We start from the raw sequence: 17,130 nt of genomic DNA, 5'->3' as shown, positions 1-17,130 counted from the left end.
TGACATGACCCAAGAAAAAGGTTTTGGAATAGGCTAGGTTTGAAGTATATTTATACCTAGATTTTATATTCAAATATAAAGCAGTTTTAATAATTTAGCTTTGGTCTCATAAAAATGATCAAATAACCAAAGATTTGGGATGAAAATATTGTGCATCATTACTCAAAACCTGGTGGTGGAATGTATTTGTAGAACAGAGAGTAATCGATGAGCAGGATAAAATCTTTGCCTCTGAGATTAGGCCACAGCAGTTCAAGGGGATAAGAGATGATGAGGACGAAGATGATGGTAATAGTAATAATATTTTGCACTAATTGAGCATATACTATCTGTGGCCCATATGCTCAGCACTTCACATTATCTCATTGGATTATTAAAACCTCCCTGTGAGAGTGTTAATATTACTCTTCTCATTATCATGGAGAAAACTATAATTCAAAGGGGACAGTAACTTGCCAGACATCACAAAGCTGTTACATAGCGGGTCTGAAGCCAGCCTGTTCAGATTCTTGGCTGTTTATTTATTTAAAAACAGGCTTCTTCTCACTCAATCCTAAGAAGCAACAGAGAGAGGAAAATATTGCACAACATCAGACACCATGTTGCATGGCCTGCAGATGAAACCAGAGCCTTTTAGTTAATGAGAAGGAATTCTTGGTGCTGCATGTGATTCTATAATATGTCTATATTTCTTGTTCAAGTGTGTCACTGTCAATCTTGGGGGTACTCAAGAGGACTCACACTGGAATACTTTTATACACACAGATAATGGCATAGTTAGGGAGTATAGAAAAAAATAAGGAGAGTTCCCACTGCAAAGATTGAGTGAATATAGAGTGTCTCTGTATTCCAAGTTCTGTAGACACAAAACTTAGTTTCAAATAACTACTGTTCTCATGAATATTTCTGCCTAGCACAGGAAGATAGACATAGAAACAAATTTAGAGGCAATACTGTATGTATTAATCCATTTTCACACTGCTGATAAAGACATACCCAAGACTGGGTAATGTATAGAGAAAAAAGAGGTTTAATGGATTCACAGTTCCACATGGCTGGGGAGGCCTCAAAATCATGGTGAAAGGCAAAAGACGTAACTTACATGGCAGCAAGAAAGAAAGAAAGAGAGCCAAGTGAAAGGGGAAACGCCTTATAAAACCATCAGATCTCATGAGACTTATTCACTACCATGAGAACAGTATGAGGGAAGCTGCCCCCATGATTCAATTATCTCCCACCAGGTCTCTCCCACAACATGTGGGAATTATGGGTGCTACAATTCAAGATGAGATTTGGGTGGGGACACAGCCAAACCATATCACTGTATTACAGGTCTTATGAGAAAAGTCTGTCCAGAACACACTGGGAGACAAAAAGAGAGGGAGCAATATTGCCTAAGGCACAACTAAGAGCAAAGTACAGGAATCAAAACGGAGAGTTTCTTGGAGAGACAGAGGAACCAAAACATATATATTCAAATCCCAGCACTGTGACTTGTGGGGTTTTTATAGTCTTGAGCAAGGCATTCAATATTACTGTGCCTTAGTTTTCTCATCTAAAAAAATGGGATAATAAATAATAGAACTTACCTTATAGAGGTGTTGTCAGGATTAAATGAATACATGTAGTTACTGGCCCATAGTAAACATAGTAAGTGTTAGTTACGAAAATTCTGTTGATAAAGGAGTTCATGCATTTTTTTCTCTCTTAAAATTTTTAGTGTACAATACAGTATTGTTAACTATGAATAGTATGATATAGCAGACCTCTAGAACTTATTCATCCTGTATAACTGAAATTTTATACCCCTTGAACAACTCCCCATTTCCTGAGGCTCTGATAACCACCATTTTACTCTTTGCCTCTTTGAGTTTTTAACTGTTCTTCAATAAGTAGTATGAAAAGTTGCCCTTTCATCCCATGCGTTCTATATGCCAGACACTTGAATTGTTTTATCTACATTAACTTTTTGAAGAGTCAAAACACTATGTACTAGGCACTGATTACCCATTTTTAAAAATAAGAAAACTCAAACTCCGACATACTATAAAATGTGTCCAGTATCACAGAGGTGATATGTGGAATGCAACATAGACCAATAAATCCTGTCAGTGTCATTAATGAATATATTATATTCTTTTTGTGTAGTTAAATTTCTGTGTAGTAGAACATTCTACAAGTAGAAAAAGGAAGAGACACAATGAGAAGGAAATGTAAATATCCAGCATAAAGCACCCAAAATAGGAAAATTAAATATCCCTAGAACATTACTTATGTTTAAATGATTTCAGATCCTTCAAAAGTTGACCTGTACTTTGGATCTCTCAGCTTAGCCAGAAAGAACAGAAAAGCAGAATGCCCAATCTTTTCAAAAGCTTGAGTCAAGTAATGCTTCACTAATGTCAATTTAGAAACATAACAAAAACTAAGACTTTTAAAGAAAATTTTTGTTTCTAAAGTACTCTGAGGATAAAAAAGTTAAAAACTCAAACTCACATTTCAATTTCCAAAGAAGAGGCACACATTCATCAAAATTAGTTTAGAAAGATTTAGAATATTAAAAATAAAAATACCATATTTTTACTACTAAAACAAATTTCTAAAAATAACATTCTAAAACCGTATAATATAGCCTTGAGTTAGGTGTAGAAAAACTTAGAATTAAACTATAACTACTGGGAATATATGTAAATTACCCTAAGCAATCATTGCTTAATTATCAAGGTGATAAATATATAGAAGAATCAAATGCCTTAACTCTTAAAATTTTTATGAGTAGAAAATATTAATTTATAATGATTGGAGAAATTAGCACATATTAAATATTTTACAGCTCCCGCTTAAACATTTTTTCCTGGCTTTCCATTCTTAAAATGGAAATGACTTTTGTATTTAATGATAGTAATAAGACCTTAATGGGTACATTATTAGTTCTTGATTACAAACCACAAACAGACCTTTCAACTAGGTTGATCAAATATCCTGGTTTGTCTGGGTGTGATGAGTTCCCAAAACAAGTGTCTTTCAATGTTATAAACAGGAAAGTCTCAGGTAAACTAAGACGAATTGATCACTGAGAAATTTCAGGACATTTTCTCCACCACTTTTCTCTTCTAGTTTATGTCATAGATTTCACTTTCTCCATTCATTTCACAGCTTACAACCTCTATTTACCTCATCCCTAGACCCCTCAAGCCTGTCAGATAACTTAACTTCCTACTTCACAAAGAAAATGCAATTTCTCAGTCAGCAGCAACTTGGTCTTCCTGTTTCCAGACAAATAATCTACCTACATCTATATCAATGTGTTCTTCTGTCTCCCTCTCCTTCTAGCACAACAAAGACACTCTGTCCTTCCACACGTGGGATGAAAATCCTTCCATGTTCTTTGAGTTCTATTTCCTACTGTCCTCTCATGATCCTTTTTATATTCAACTTCACCTCCTCTGGATCTTTTTCTCCAAATTCCTTCCACATTAATCACTCCCTTCATCAAACAAACCCCAAGCATATTTTATTATAGATATCACTATGTCCCATCCCTTGCTCTTCACAAACCTCTCAGCATTTTCGACATTTGTGGCAACTTTTCCCTTACTTCCAACTTCTCCCTTAATGGACTGTAATCTGGCTTTCAGCTCCCTCACTTTGCAAATCTCGTAAATGCTCTGATAACCACTGCAATAACTAATCCAAGAACATTTTTCAGTCCTTAACTTACCTGACATCTCAGGAGGCTTAGGTTGTTATTTCCTTTCCCTTAAAACTCTCTCCCCACATGGCCTCCATGACATTGCCCTATCCTGATTCTCCTCCTTTCCTCTAGTCATTAATTCTCCATCTCCTTTAGAAGTGTACTGTCTTCTCCATGATCACTAAACAGCAAATGAAGAAGGGGTGGAGAGGTAGGGGTGTGTGTGTGTGTGTGCGTGTGTGTGTGTGTGTAAGACAGAAAAGAAAAATCAGTATGTCAAGATAAAACCCAGCCTCAGAAACATTTTTGGCTCCATTGCCTCCTCTATCACCATTACCCTAACCAAGTTACCATCTTTTGTCTACAGTATGATTCACTTCCACTTTTTCCAGTTGCCCTGCTTCAGTTTTCCATTACACCTTCCAGCTGACTTAACTCTTACCATGCAAACTGCATCGTATGATACCTCTGCCCATCCTTATGGGAAGAAATAAAAGCTGTAGCACAGCCTACAAGGCCCCTGCATGTTATATCCCATACATTCCAATGCTCTCTGAGTTTTAACCATATGGACTATCTTTCAGTCCCTCCAAAGTGAAGGCACATGCAGCTTCCTCTGCCTGGCATACTATTCCCTTCTTACCTGCATAGTCAATTATTCCTCTTCTGCTGATCTCAGCTCAGCTTTCACTTCAGAGGTGCCTTCCATGACTTCCAGACTAGGTCAAATCCCCTTATGTTATTGTTCAGATGACACTTCATGACATTTATCACATTCACAATTTTATTTGTGTGATTAACATTCATTTCACATAGCAGATCATAAAACACAACTGTGTTCTTTGTGCTCACCACTGTTTCACCAGCTAGCATGGTGCCATTTACATAGAAAGGATTCAATAATATGTTTTGAGCAACTGAATATTAATAATTATTATCTTTTATTTTTCTTGAAGCAAGTGTTGTTTTAGTGAAATGTTTCATTATTAAACCAAAGACTTAATGAAAATATTATATGTGATATTTTAACTTTATGAAAAGCACAATAATAATGTTTAAATTTTGAATATAGAATTTCTAATAAATAGAAAAGTACTAATTTTAAATTATTTTTAAAATGTTACATTGAATATACTAATTGTTGAGACAATTTTAATTGGTATGTTTGACTTGAATATTCTATTTACAGAAAGCATTATGAGAAAATACAAAATCTACTTTGTTAGTGGCAGACTCTAATCTTGTTTATCAAACATTCCACATTATTTCTTAGAAATTGATTTGGTACTTACAAATAATTTTATTTTCCTTTATCTTTTAGACTTTCCAACCTGTCTTCTGTGTACTTGTATAAGTACCACCGTGTACTGTGATGACCACGAACTTGATGCTATTCCTCCGCTGCCCAAGAACACCGCTTATTTCTATGCCCGCTTTAACAGAATTAAAAAGATCAACAAAAATGACTTTGCAAGCCTAAGTATGGATGACAGTATTAACGGCCTTCACCGCTTTACAGACTTCCCTAAAATTTTTACATTGTTAAATGTTAGCACTGAGAATGAAACTTGAACGCCAAAGCCTGGTTCATAAATCAATAGTTTTTTGTTATTTAAAAATTTGAGAGTTTGCTTTAATAATTGTAAGAAAAACAACAAATAAGCAATAGTCATTTCAAAACCACATAGGTGATGTTTTCAAATGAGCAATTTAAATATGTATGATAAATAATTATATTTTACATGCTGGAATGTTTTATCATATTATGACATTATGAGTAAAATATTATGGTCATATTTATGAGGAGTTGGCTTTTTAAAAATAAACTTTCACTAAAGCATAGTTGCTTTATGACGGATGAATGCAAGCCTAAATTCTGACTTTATAGTTGTTGCCAACTTAGAAGAATTTTGGTATGTGTCTTCATAAAGTGTTTTAATCATTTGAAGACTTCTTTCTAATGCCTGTATCTTTGACTATTAGAAGACACAACACTCTTTATTTATCATTGAGGGAAACATTTTAAATGACAAAATCCAGACAAACTTTATGAAGATTATGGAGAGAAGACCAGTTATTTTAAATGTGGTGTACCAATTTCTTTGCTAAAGTTATACTCCTAACTACATAAATATGAATAGTATTTGTAGGAAATAATTTTTTATAAAAAGAAAGATAATCATCTCATTAACTGTGCATTGCTAAATTTATATTTGCAAAATAAAGGAAAATTACATTTATATTTTTATGTGAGCAAAACAAGAATATTTAATTACTTCCTTTATTTTTTTCTTCTAGGTGATTTAAAAAGGATTGATCTGACATCAAATTTAATATCTGAGATTGATGAAGATGCATTCCGAAAACTGCCTCAACTTCGAGAGCTTGTCCTGCGTGACAACAAAATAAGGCAGCTCCCAGAATTGCCAACCACTTTGACATTTATTGATATTAGTAACAATAGACTTGGAAGGAAAGGGATAAAGCAAGAAGCATTTAAAGTAAGTTTTAAGTTTGATATGAAGACTTTTATCTTCCAATTTTATTTGCTGTCATTGACTACCTTTTTTATTCGTGTAGGGAAAATAAATTTATTTATTTATTTATTTATTTATTGAGATAGGGTCTCACTCTGTCACCCAGGCTTGAGTGCAGTGGTGCGATCATGGCCCACTGCAGCTTCGACCTCCCTGGGCTCAGATGATCATCCTGCTTCAGCCTCCCAAGTAGCTGGGACTACAAGACGCGTGTCACCATGCCTGGCTAAATTTTGTATATTTGTGTAGAGACATGGTTTCGCCATATTTCCCAGGCTGGTCTCGAACTCCTGGGCTCCAGTGATCCTTCCGCTTCGGTCTCCCAAAGTACTGGGATTATAGGTGTGAGCCACTATGCTCAACTTCTATAAGGGGAATTAATTTAGTGAGACTTTTAACTTTCAAAATAAACTTCCCAACTGCATCTATCATGCTTTTGAGAAACACCATATTCTGGTACATTGTGAGGGTGATCAAGTACCAAAAACAGAAAGCAGGCTAGAATAAGAAGTTGGTGGCTACCTGAAGCACCATCTACAGGAGCACCTGGAAGTGGTGCAAGCCAGAGAATCTGTATTGATCAGACCCTACACTCAGAAAGATTATCTGGCTAAAAGCATAGCTACTTGGCAGGGAATGGGCAGTGTCTTGAAGACAGAAGGCTACTAAATGACCTTATAAAGAGGATGAATTCAGTTAACCCTAGAGATTTTATTTTCTATGTGAAGCAAGCAGGTTTGGGGCTAGAGGACTTGCTTTGAAAAACAGCATAGGGTCTGAGAACAGTAACCAACTGGCTTTCTTGCCTCCTCTTATGGCATTCAAGCAGCCCCTCTCAGTGTACACTGAACATGTAATTTTAAAATACTCTTTAGAGAGACACCACAATATTCTCAGGGATGGCACAGGGGATAGTGTGGCCTCATTACCACTGGGTGGTGGCGAATGCCCTGTCTCTCTGCTAGGCCTACAGTGATACCATCAATAGTAGCTACGGGAGTTAGGGCATCTCACTAGAGCCAGGCAAGGGTCATAGTCTAGTCTGCCCACTCTGCCTCTGTTGGCACAGGTGGCGATGAGTCACAGTTTATTCTAGGGTGTTTGGCTAGAGTAGAACAGCTATTGTCTAAATGTTTTCTGTCTTGCTAGGCTGCCCTTTTCTGGTAGTTGGGCTACCAGGCCATTGCTGGGGAGGAACTCTTTGTTTCTATGCCTATAAAATAAAGGAAATGCTTGCTATGCCTCATCAAAATCCTCAAAATCCCACTGCAGAATGCCTTTCATAGGAAGCAGCAGCCTTGCTTAAATTGAGAAAGTCAGACTGAACAAAACATGGTTCTTCCTAGAGACTGAGAAACACATTGTATTTTCATGAAGAAATATTTGCTTGTAGCCAATTTTTCCAAAACTCATCTGAATTGTCTAGTAACTCAGAAAACTAAGCTGCCTCAACTTTACAAAACAAGACCTGAACTGGAACATGCTATTTTACAAATATCCGCATGTAGAGGGAATGGGAAATACAACTGTGGCACCACTAGTTTTTATTGAATTCCCACATTTGGAATGTTTACAGGACATGTATGATCTCCATCATCTGTACCTCACTGATAACAACTTGGACCACATCCCTCTGCCACTCCCAGAAAATCTACGAGCCCTTCACCTCCAGGTAGGAGTCTACCAGTAAGCTGTGCCCAAGAGCTTCAGAGAAAGCAAAGCCAAAAAGGACATCAGGACACAAGAATTTGTCTGTAATGGCATGTTGACACACTTTGATAACTTTTCTTCTTTTTCTCTTTTCTCATTTATTCTCTCTCTTTATCTGAGTACAAAGCTATCTTTATACATTCATAGCTCTATCTATTCTAATTGAATTCCGATAACTTTACTCTTTTTCTTATTTTCCAAGGCAAAATGCATCCTTTTGGTACACAAATCTTCTTAGGAAAAAAAACATTGAAAGTTTCACCTGTTGAAGAAAATGAAAAGATTAGAAGTGGAAAAGAAAAGGGAGAAATAAAAATCTAACTTGACGTTTAGGTGTCAGGGGGAAAAAAACATCAATTTCAGCCTGTGATTTTAGGTTTTATGTATTGAATTAAATTCAGTCCTAAGGCATTCCTATGTGCTGAGAGATGGCAAGCTCCATCTCTCAGGATAAACAAACTGCAGGTTTTTTGTTTTTTTTTTTTAAACACCATATTTGAAAGTTTTGGTTATTTTAAATCCCATTAAGGTACATGTTATCTTTGAAGTATTCAGTTTGATTAGTTTAATGAATGAATAATATTATATTTTCACCTATGTGATTAAAAAATTGTTCAATCATAATGAATATTTTTGGTTGTTAAATATAAATTATTTCTTATTTCAGTTGTAAATTTTAGTTTGTAGCTATAATCAACATTCTCTAATAAATTGATCTGTTCTATGGAATAAATATATAGAGAAAATACCCATTTCATGCTCAAAGAAACAAGGAAACAAAGAAACAACGTTATAGTTTAACATTATCTTTGATGGCAGAAAATGTACAAAAAGTGATTTTGCTATTTAAGAGCTGGACATGAATTCCTGTGTTTCCCCTTGTGGATTTTGTGAATATTTACCTTTGTGCTTTTTCTTTTCTTCCGATTAATATAAATATTTTCATATTTTTGGTGCCTACATATATATAAATATATATCTCTATACATATATGTATATACACACACTATATATATGTATATGTATATATGTCTATGTCTTGGATATCTGTCTCTTTTGTGGGTTTGTCTGATTTGTTTACTTGCCTATTGTATATGTATTTTCTAGCCATTTGGTTTGATTTCTGGATGGCTCTCTCTTTTTTTCTGGGGGTGAATTTCTATGCATATAAAGATGTCTTTCCTTGTTTATGACTGAAGGGAAGATTTCCAAGGGAGTACTTAGAAATTTTGGAATGTGTTTTCCAATTATGAATTAAATTTTATTACTATTATCTGGGATGATATTGATCCTACCAATAAAACAAGTATTTGATGTTATATTTAAACATAATTTGTTTGTATATATAATATGAGGGAATTTTTTAAAGTAACAGCTTTTACATTCCCATTCTAAGCTTTGAAAGTCAGTAAGTGCAACTTAAAAATTTTTCCCCATCACTGTCACTTCACAATATCCAATATATATGTCTATTTTTAGCTTACATTGTCTTCAATTTCTATATTTTAATATATAAATAAATCCCCTTTTTTATTCATTTGAAAAATGTTTGCCAACATATAGTATAGCAGTTAAAACTGAAGGCTCTGGCAAAAGCATATACCTTGGGCTGAAATTCTAGACCCAAAACTATCTGAAACTCCCTGCATTTCTGATTTCTCGTGTGGATTAAAAGGTGATCTTCTATACAGGATGGCTGGGAGGATGAATGAAACAATGTTTATAAAATATTTAATATAGCTACTGATATATGATACTTAAATGTAAGTCACAATTATTAACAACACATATCTATCACATATCAAAGGGAATAGCAGAGTTAATAGGCACAAAATATGTATTATTCCTCATTGACACTTTATAATGATAAGAGGGTTGATACATCAGGGTCAATACATACATGATTATAAACATATACGCATCTAACAACAGAGGCCCAAAATACATGAGGCAAAAACTATCAGAAATGAAAGGAAAAATAGGCAGTTCAATAGTAATGAAGTATTCCATCCTCTTATTTTTATTTTTTAATTTTAATTTCTTTTTTTTTTTTTTTTTTTTTTTTTACAGAAAGGGTCTTGCTCTGTCACCCAGGCTAGAATGCAGTAGTATGATCATAGCTTACCACAGCCTCAAACACCTGGGCTCAAGCAATTTTCCTACCCTAGTCTCCCAAGTAGCTAGAACTTTAGGTGTGAACCATCATGTCTGGCTACTTTTTAAATTTTTTATACAGACCAGGTCTCACCATGTTGCCCAGGCTGGTCTTGAACTCCTGGCCTCAAGTGATCCTCCTGAATCGGCCTCCCAAAGTGCTGGGATTACTGGCATGAGCCACCGCACCTGGCCCCGCTTCAATAATGGATAGAACAACTATCTATAAGATGACTAAGTAAATAGAAAACTTGGACAACACTGAAAACCAGTTTGGCATAACAGTCATCGACAGAACATTCCACCCAACAATTTCAAAATACACATTTTTCTCAAGTGCACAAGGAACATTTCCCAGGTAGACCACATACTAGGCCACAAAACAAGTATTAGTAAATTGAAAATAATTAATATTATACAAAGTATGTTTTCTGATTCCAATGAAATTGCATTAGAAATCAACAAAAAATAAAATTTAAGAAATTCACAAATATGTGGATATGAAACAAAATCTTTCTTAATCACTAATGGGCCAAAATAGAAATATCAAGAAAGTCAAAAAAAATCAGAAATAAATAAAAACAAAAATAAAACATATTGAAATGTATGGGATGGAGCTAAAGCAGCACTTAAAGGGAAATTTTCAGCTGTAAATACGTATATTAAAAAAGAAGATCTCAAATCTATAACCTAGCCTTCTACCTTAAGATAACAGAAAAAGTAGAGGAAACTAACCCAAAGAAAGCAGGATAGAAATAATAAAAATTAAAGCAGAATAAGTAAAATATATAATAGAAAAATAATAGAGAAACAAAACTAACATTTGGTTCTTTAAAAGATCAACAAATTGACATATTTTTAGCTGAAGTGACCTAGGAAAAAAGTCACAAATTACTAAAATGAGGAATAAGAAAGGGGACATTATTACCAACCTTACAGGAATAAGAAGGATCATAAGGATTACTATAACAACTGTAAACCAACAAATTAGATTAAACGAACAAATTTCTAGAAAAATGCAAGTTATTGAAATTGACTAAAGAATGGATAATCTGAATAGAGCTCTAATAAGCAAATATATTAACTTAGCAAGTTAATATCTTCCAAAAAAGACAACCCACTCCCACATGGATTTACTGGTTAACTTTATCAAACATTTAAAGAAGTTCATAACAATCTTTCACAAACTATTTCAAATAACAACAAAAAAAGAGAACATTTTCTTCCTAACCCATTCTGTGAAGCCAATATTACCCAATAATAATACTTGACAAATATATCACCAGAAAATGAAACTACAGGCCAATATCCTTTATAAATATTGATGCAAATTGCCTCAACAAAATACAACAAACTGAATTCACCAACATATAAAAAGATTACACATCACGACCAAATGGGATTGCAGAAATTCAAGAATAGTTTAACATTTAAAAATCAACCAATGTAATATATTAATAGAATAAAGGGTTTAAAACCATATGATTATTTCAATAGATGTCAAAAAAGCATTTGACAAAATCCAACAACATTTTATTATAATATTACTAAAAAAATAAAACTAGGAATAGAAGGAACTTCTTCAATCCAATAAAGAACATCTATAAATAACTCAGGCTAACATCATCTTCATGGAGAAAGACTGAATGCTTTCCTCCTAAGAACAGAAACAAGACTAAAATTGTTTGTTTCACCACTTCTATTCAGTATTGAGCCTGGCAGTTATATCTAGGACTATTAGGAAAAATAAATACATAAAATATAGTAAATAAATGGTTTCCAAATTGGAAATAAGGTCATTTTTCTATTTTCAGATGGCATAATCTTGCATATAAAAAATCTTAAGGAATCCACTAAAAACTAGTTGAACTAATAAATGAGTTCAGCAATGTGGCAGGTTACAAAATCAATATACAAATATCAATTGTATGCAGGATATCTATACACTAGCAATGAACAACCTGAAAAAAAATTAAGAAAACAATCCTGTTTATAATAGTCACAAAATTTTAAAGGTACCTAAAATAAATTTAACAAAGGCAGTACAAGCTCTGTATACTTAAAACTACAACACATTGTTGAAATTAAGATCTAAATAAAGAAAACATAATTCCATATTCATGAATCAGAAGACTTATGACTAAGGTGGATATGGTCCCCAAATTAATCTATAGATCTTAGGTATAGAAAATCCTAAGGAATCCACTAAAGTATTTGAACTAATAAATAAGTTTAGCAATGTTATAGGTTATAAAATCAATATAAACTATCAATTATGTTTCAATACACTAACAATGAACAAAAACACAGTGAGATACTAACTCATACTCACTTATTTGGCTAAAATAAAAGAGACAATTAGAAGCGTTGGTTAAGATGCAGACAAAATTGTAACCCTCATACATTGTTGGTAGAAGCGTAAAATGGTGCACCTACTTTGGAAAACAGTCTGACAGTTCCTCAAAATAAAACATGAAGTTACTAGATGACTCAGCAATTCAATGTCTAAGTATATACCCAAAAGAACTGAAAGCATATGTACGTACAAAACTTTTACACAAATGTTAACAGAAGCATATTCATAAGAGGCATAATTTGGATTTGGAAATAATTCAAATTTCCATTAATTGATGAATAAACAAAAATGTGGTATATCAATACAATGAAATACTATTGGACAACAAAAAAGAATGAAGTACCAATACATTCTACAACATGTATGAACTTTGAAAACACAATACTAAGCGAAAGAACTCAGTACTAAAAAATATATATATAATTCTACTTATGTGAAGTGTCCAGATAGGAAAATCTATAGAAAAAGAAAATAGATTAGCAGTTGCTGGGGTGGGAGGAGGGGAATGTGTGGTTTTCTTTTGGGGGTGTTGAAAATGCTTTAAAATTAGACAGATGGTTGCAAAGCTCTGTTAATATAAAACACTGAACTGTACCATTTAAGTGGGTGAATTTTATGGTATGTGAGATACAGTAAATAAACCTAGGTTTAAAAATCCAGTCCTGGGCCCTGCTTACCTTCCAGATATTTGCTCCCTCCTTCCTTCCCCTCACTTCAGCCACATTGACTTGAATGTTGAATGTTGAGGGAGGAGCATTCCAGGCTGATTCCTCAGGACTCTAAACCTGATGTTCTCTGTGCCTAGAATGTTCTTCCCTTGGTTTTTTTCATGCCTTTTTCTTCTCGTCAATCCATTCTCAGTTCAATTGTTACCTCTAAAGATAACTTTTCATAGTCATCCTATTTTCTTCACAATACTCATCATTTTTGGAAATAACTTGCTTTTCTTTCAGTAGTTTTCTCACCTCAAATTGTATTTCTCTTACTGAAGTATAAGCTCCTTAAAGACAGGAGCATGTCTATTTCCTAATTTATCCCCATTGCTTAGAAAGTGCTTGGCATATACATTAAGTAATTTTGATTGAGGAAAATAACAAAAGAATAAAAACAAGGGTGAAGCACAGTGGACTGCGCTATCAATCAATACTAAGAATGTGTTATATCTTGTCATAATTTATTTTCATCTTTTTTAGAATAACAACATTCTGGAGATGCACGAAGATACGTTCTGCAATGTTAAAAATTTGACTTATATTCGTAAGGCACTAGAGGACATTCGATTGGATGGAAACCCTATTAATCTCAGCAAAACTCCTCAAGCATACATGTGTCTACCTCGTCTGCCTGTTGGGAGCCTTGTCTAATTTCAGATAATGATTAGCATTATGATGGCTACTATAAATAAACCATTCTTACTGCTCTCCTCCAAAACAAAACTCAGCATGATACTTTGAGATTGTGTTCTGAGAGATGATATGACTACATAAAATACAATTAAAAATGTTATAATAGAATGAAAATGTAGTAATTTAAGAAAACACCAGATAAGTTAGGAATAAACCTATAACATTTACAAAAAGAGCAAAACTAAGTAATAGAAAATATTTCACACATGTTCTTATAGATCACGTATCACTTGTAAGTCTTAGGAGTTCATATCCTATATCATTTCAAATTAAGTGCATAATAAAGTAAAATTTTGAAATGAACACTTTAGGTATTTTTGCCAAGATTTAGATGTTTTTAATTAAACTTTTCTCTTCCTTTTTTTTTTTTTTTTACTAAAGCATGTTTATTCCTCTAATCCATTAAAGAGCATGAAAAAAAGAATAAATGTATTTGAAAATAATAATGGCCTTGTGAAATAGTCACTATAATCACACCATGCAAATAATCATATCCAACAATAATACACATAACCTCCAGTTTTTGAATGATAACTTTTTATTATCTTAAAGAGCTGACAACTCATTTTTGATCTTTGATAAACTGATTAGTTATGTAGTGTATTTCTGTGTGCCTGTAAGAAAAATAAAATATAGAAAATGGAAAATATAGAAGACGATATGATAATCATATTAGGGAAGAAGTAATACTTTCTAAGGAGAGTTCATCTTTCTAAAATGTATAATCATAATACAGGCACATACATGGTTCAAAACTGAAAGACAATAAAAGAGTATCCAATGAAAGGTAAGTTTCCTTCCAGCTGCAACACCTCCAGGTCTACTCCTCAGAAATAATGTTTTCTTGCATAATTTTATAAAGATTTCCACAAGAAACAAACACTTGCATATAAGTAACTTTTTCTTTTTTACACAAATACATATGTGCACATGCTACATGCGCATTTCACCAGAATGTGTGTATTTATACATAAAATATGCATTTTTAAGTACAGAAGATAAACACTATTCTGAACTTTGCCTGTTTAATTTAAAATTATTGCTGGATGATCATTCCATATCAGCACATATAGGTGTACTGATTCTGAAAACCACATATCAGTCCATCACATGGATGTACACTTTTTTCATTTACACCAAACTGCAAATACCCTTGCTTGAACATGAATAAGTTTATATACATGTGAGAGTACATGTATTGATAAAATCATGCAAGTAGAATTCTGGGTCAAAGATTATTATTTTGAATTTTAATAAACATTACTAAATTGCCCTTCAAAGACAGTGTAACCACTTACACTTTCACCAACAGTGTGGGAAAGTACATAATTCTCTAGAACTTCACTAAGATGGTTTAGTATCAAATCTTTTCATCACTTCATAGTCTATTTCTGAATTAATATACTAAAAAATGAGACAATTAATTGTTTTGTAGTGTATTAACAGAGCTTTGCAACCATCTGTCTAATTTTAATCCAGGTAACCTCCATATGATCTTAAAAAAGGCCAACTGGTTTGGTGCTTTAATCTGCTTTTTTTTTTTTTTTGAGACGGAGTCTCGCACTGTGGCCAGGCTGGAGTGCAATGGCGTGATTTCGGCTCACTGCAACTTCTGCCTCCCAGGTTCAGGCGATTCTCCTGCCTCCGCCTCTCAAGTAGCTGGGACTACAAGTGCGTGCCACCACACCCAGCTATTTTTTTGTATTTTTAGTAGAGACGGGGTTTCACTATGTTAGCCAGGATGGTCTCAATCTCCTGAAGTTGTGATCTGCACGCCTTGGCCTCCCAAAATGTTGGGATTAAAGGCATGAGCCACTGCGCCCTGACGTGTAATTGTTTTTTAACAGTACCTAGAAGAATGTTTGAATAACCAGAAGGCAGGAATCTCAGAGACCTATCTTTAAAATTCTACCTAACACAATCTCCAAATCCTAGTAGTATAAGCAAGTGGTGATTCACCATAGATAATGACCTTCTTTCTCTACTCTTAAATCCTCCTAGAAACACATAAAAAATAGTGATGATAGTAGTGGAATAATAAGGAAACAGTAACATTTAATGAAAGCCTTTTATTATTGTTTCTCTGGGATGGAATAGTTATCCTTTGATGATGTCTCTATGTGGACAAAGAAATATACAATGTCACTGACTTTTCAACTTCTGCTGTGCCAATGAGGTAGACAAGTGGATGATTTGGTTTTGATTCTCTTGTTATAGTTTAAGAAAAAGAATTGCAATGATTCTTTGAAAAATTAAGTTATTTTAAACATGTAGACATATTTTTAGCCAAAACTATCTTCTAATGTTACTTCTGCTTGCCTTTGTGGGAAATATAAATGAAAGTAATAAGGGTGAAAGAAAAATAATTTGCTATATCTTATTGTGTATGCATTTTAATGAAGTTAAATGATTAACACTGTCAGCGGACAAACTTGTAGCTCCCAGAGTGTCCATACAACCACAGGACAACTTTGCACAACTCTTATTAAAATAGAAATAAGAGCTACACAACATCACTGCTATAAAATAGAAGCCATATAATAGTATACTTTAGAGGATAATGTCAGAAAATCATTTTTAGGCCTGGCATTTAACTTTGAAGCATATTAAATGTTGTTTTAAAGTTAATTCATGTATACACACATTTTTATAATAGCAACCAACTATTGGATACAAACTATGTGCCAGGCATCTACTAAGGTGTTCAGCATGTATTAATTAACAATATCCTGGGAGCTGGAGATAATCACTATTCCAAGCCACAAATCAGAGAAGAGAGCTTAAATAACTTGGCCTGGATCCACAGCCGACTCCTAAATCCTGTGCTGTTTGACTCCATTGTTGCACCTAAAGTACCACAGATATGCCTTTTTCCAGTTTTATAAAATAAAGAAAATGGTGTACAGGCTGGACAAAGATGCAAAGATCAGCACCAGCTTTTTGTATGCAACAGTGACTTCCCACTGGTCTAGTGCCTTATTTCAAGCACCATGGAGGGACCATTTCCCGAGGTCAGAGTAGTCCTCCAGATACCTGGCCTCTGGAAAATCGGCAAAAAGACGGACTGAGATACTTAGTGCCATCAGGGTAAGAAGAGACTCCCAGCAGACAGTACTGACATATTCATTAGGTACAGTCGGCACAGTGCCCACAGCTTGCAAGAGTCTTCGGAACATATGAAAATATTTAGTTTCTTTTAAAATAAAGAGAATGTGGTAATAATAATATATGTGCAATAATCAGTCAAACCTGGATTATATTCTTTTCTGTAGC

The 17,130-nt window shown here is 33.9% G+C and overlaps 1 protein-coding gene across 2 annotated transcripts in view; it reads left to right on the top strand.

Annotated features, from left to right (window-relative positions):
• EPYC (epiphycan) overlaps window positions 1-14,300 on the top strand; it is a 45,061-nt gene extending 30,761 nt beyond the window's left edge. For both annotated transcript variants that reach the window (XM_024256977.3, XM_063712219.1), the window contains 4 exons: window positions 5,016-5,174; window positions 5,993-6,195; window positions 7,808-7,903; window positions 13,645-14,300. In XM_024256977.3, coding sequence (XP_024112745.2) covers window positions 5,016-5,174; window positions 5,993-6,195; window positions 7,808-7,903; window positions 13,645-13,815 — 629 coding nt within the window. In that variant the 3' untranslated portion in view covers window positions 13,816-14,300. The remainder of the gene's footprint in view (window positions 1-5,015; window positions 5,175-5,992; window positions 6,196-7,807; window positions 7,904-13,644) is intronic.
• The last annotated feature ends 2,830 nt before the right edge of the window (window positions 14,301-17,130 follow it).

The sequence above is a fragment of the Pongo abelii genome, chromosome 10, assembly GCF_028885655.2.
Source record: "Pongo abelii isolate AG06213 chromosome 10, NHGRI_mPonAbe1-v2.0_pri, whole genome shotgun sequence".
Lineage (NCBI taxonomy): Eukaryota > Metazoa > Chordata > Mammalia > Primates > Hominidae > Pongo > Pongo abelii.
Note: the sequence above shows the minus strand (reverse complement) of the source record. Positions and strands in the feature narration are given on the sequence as shown.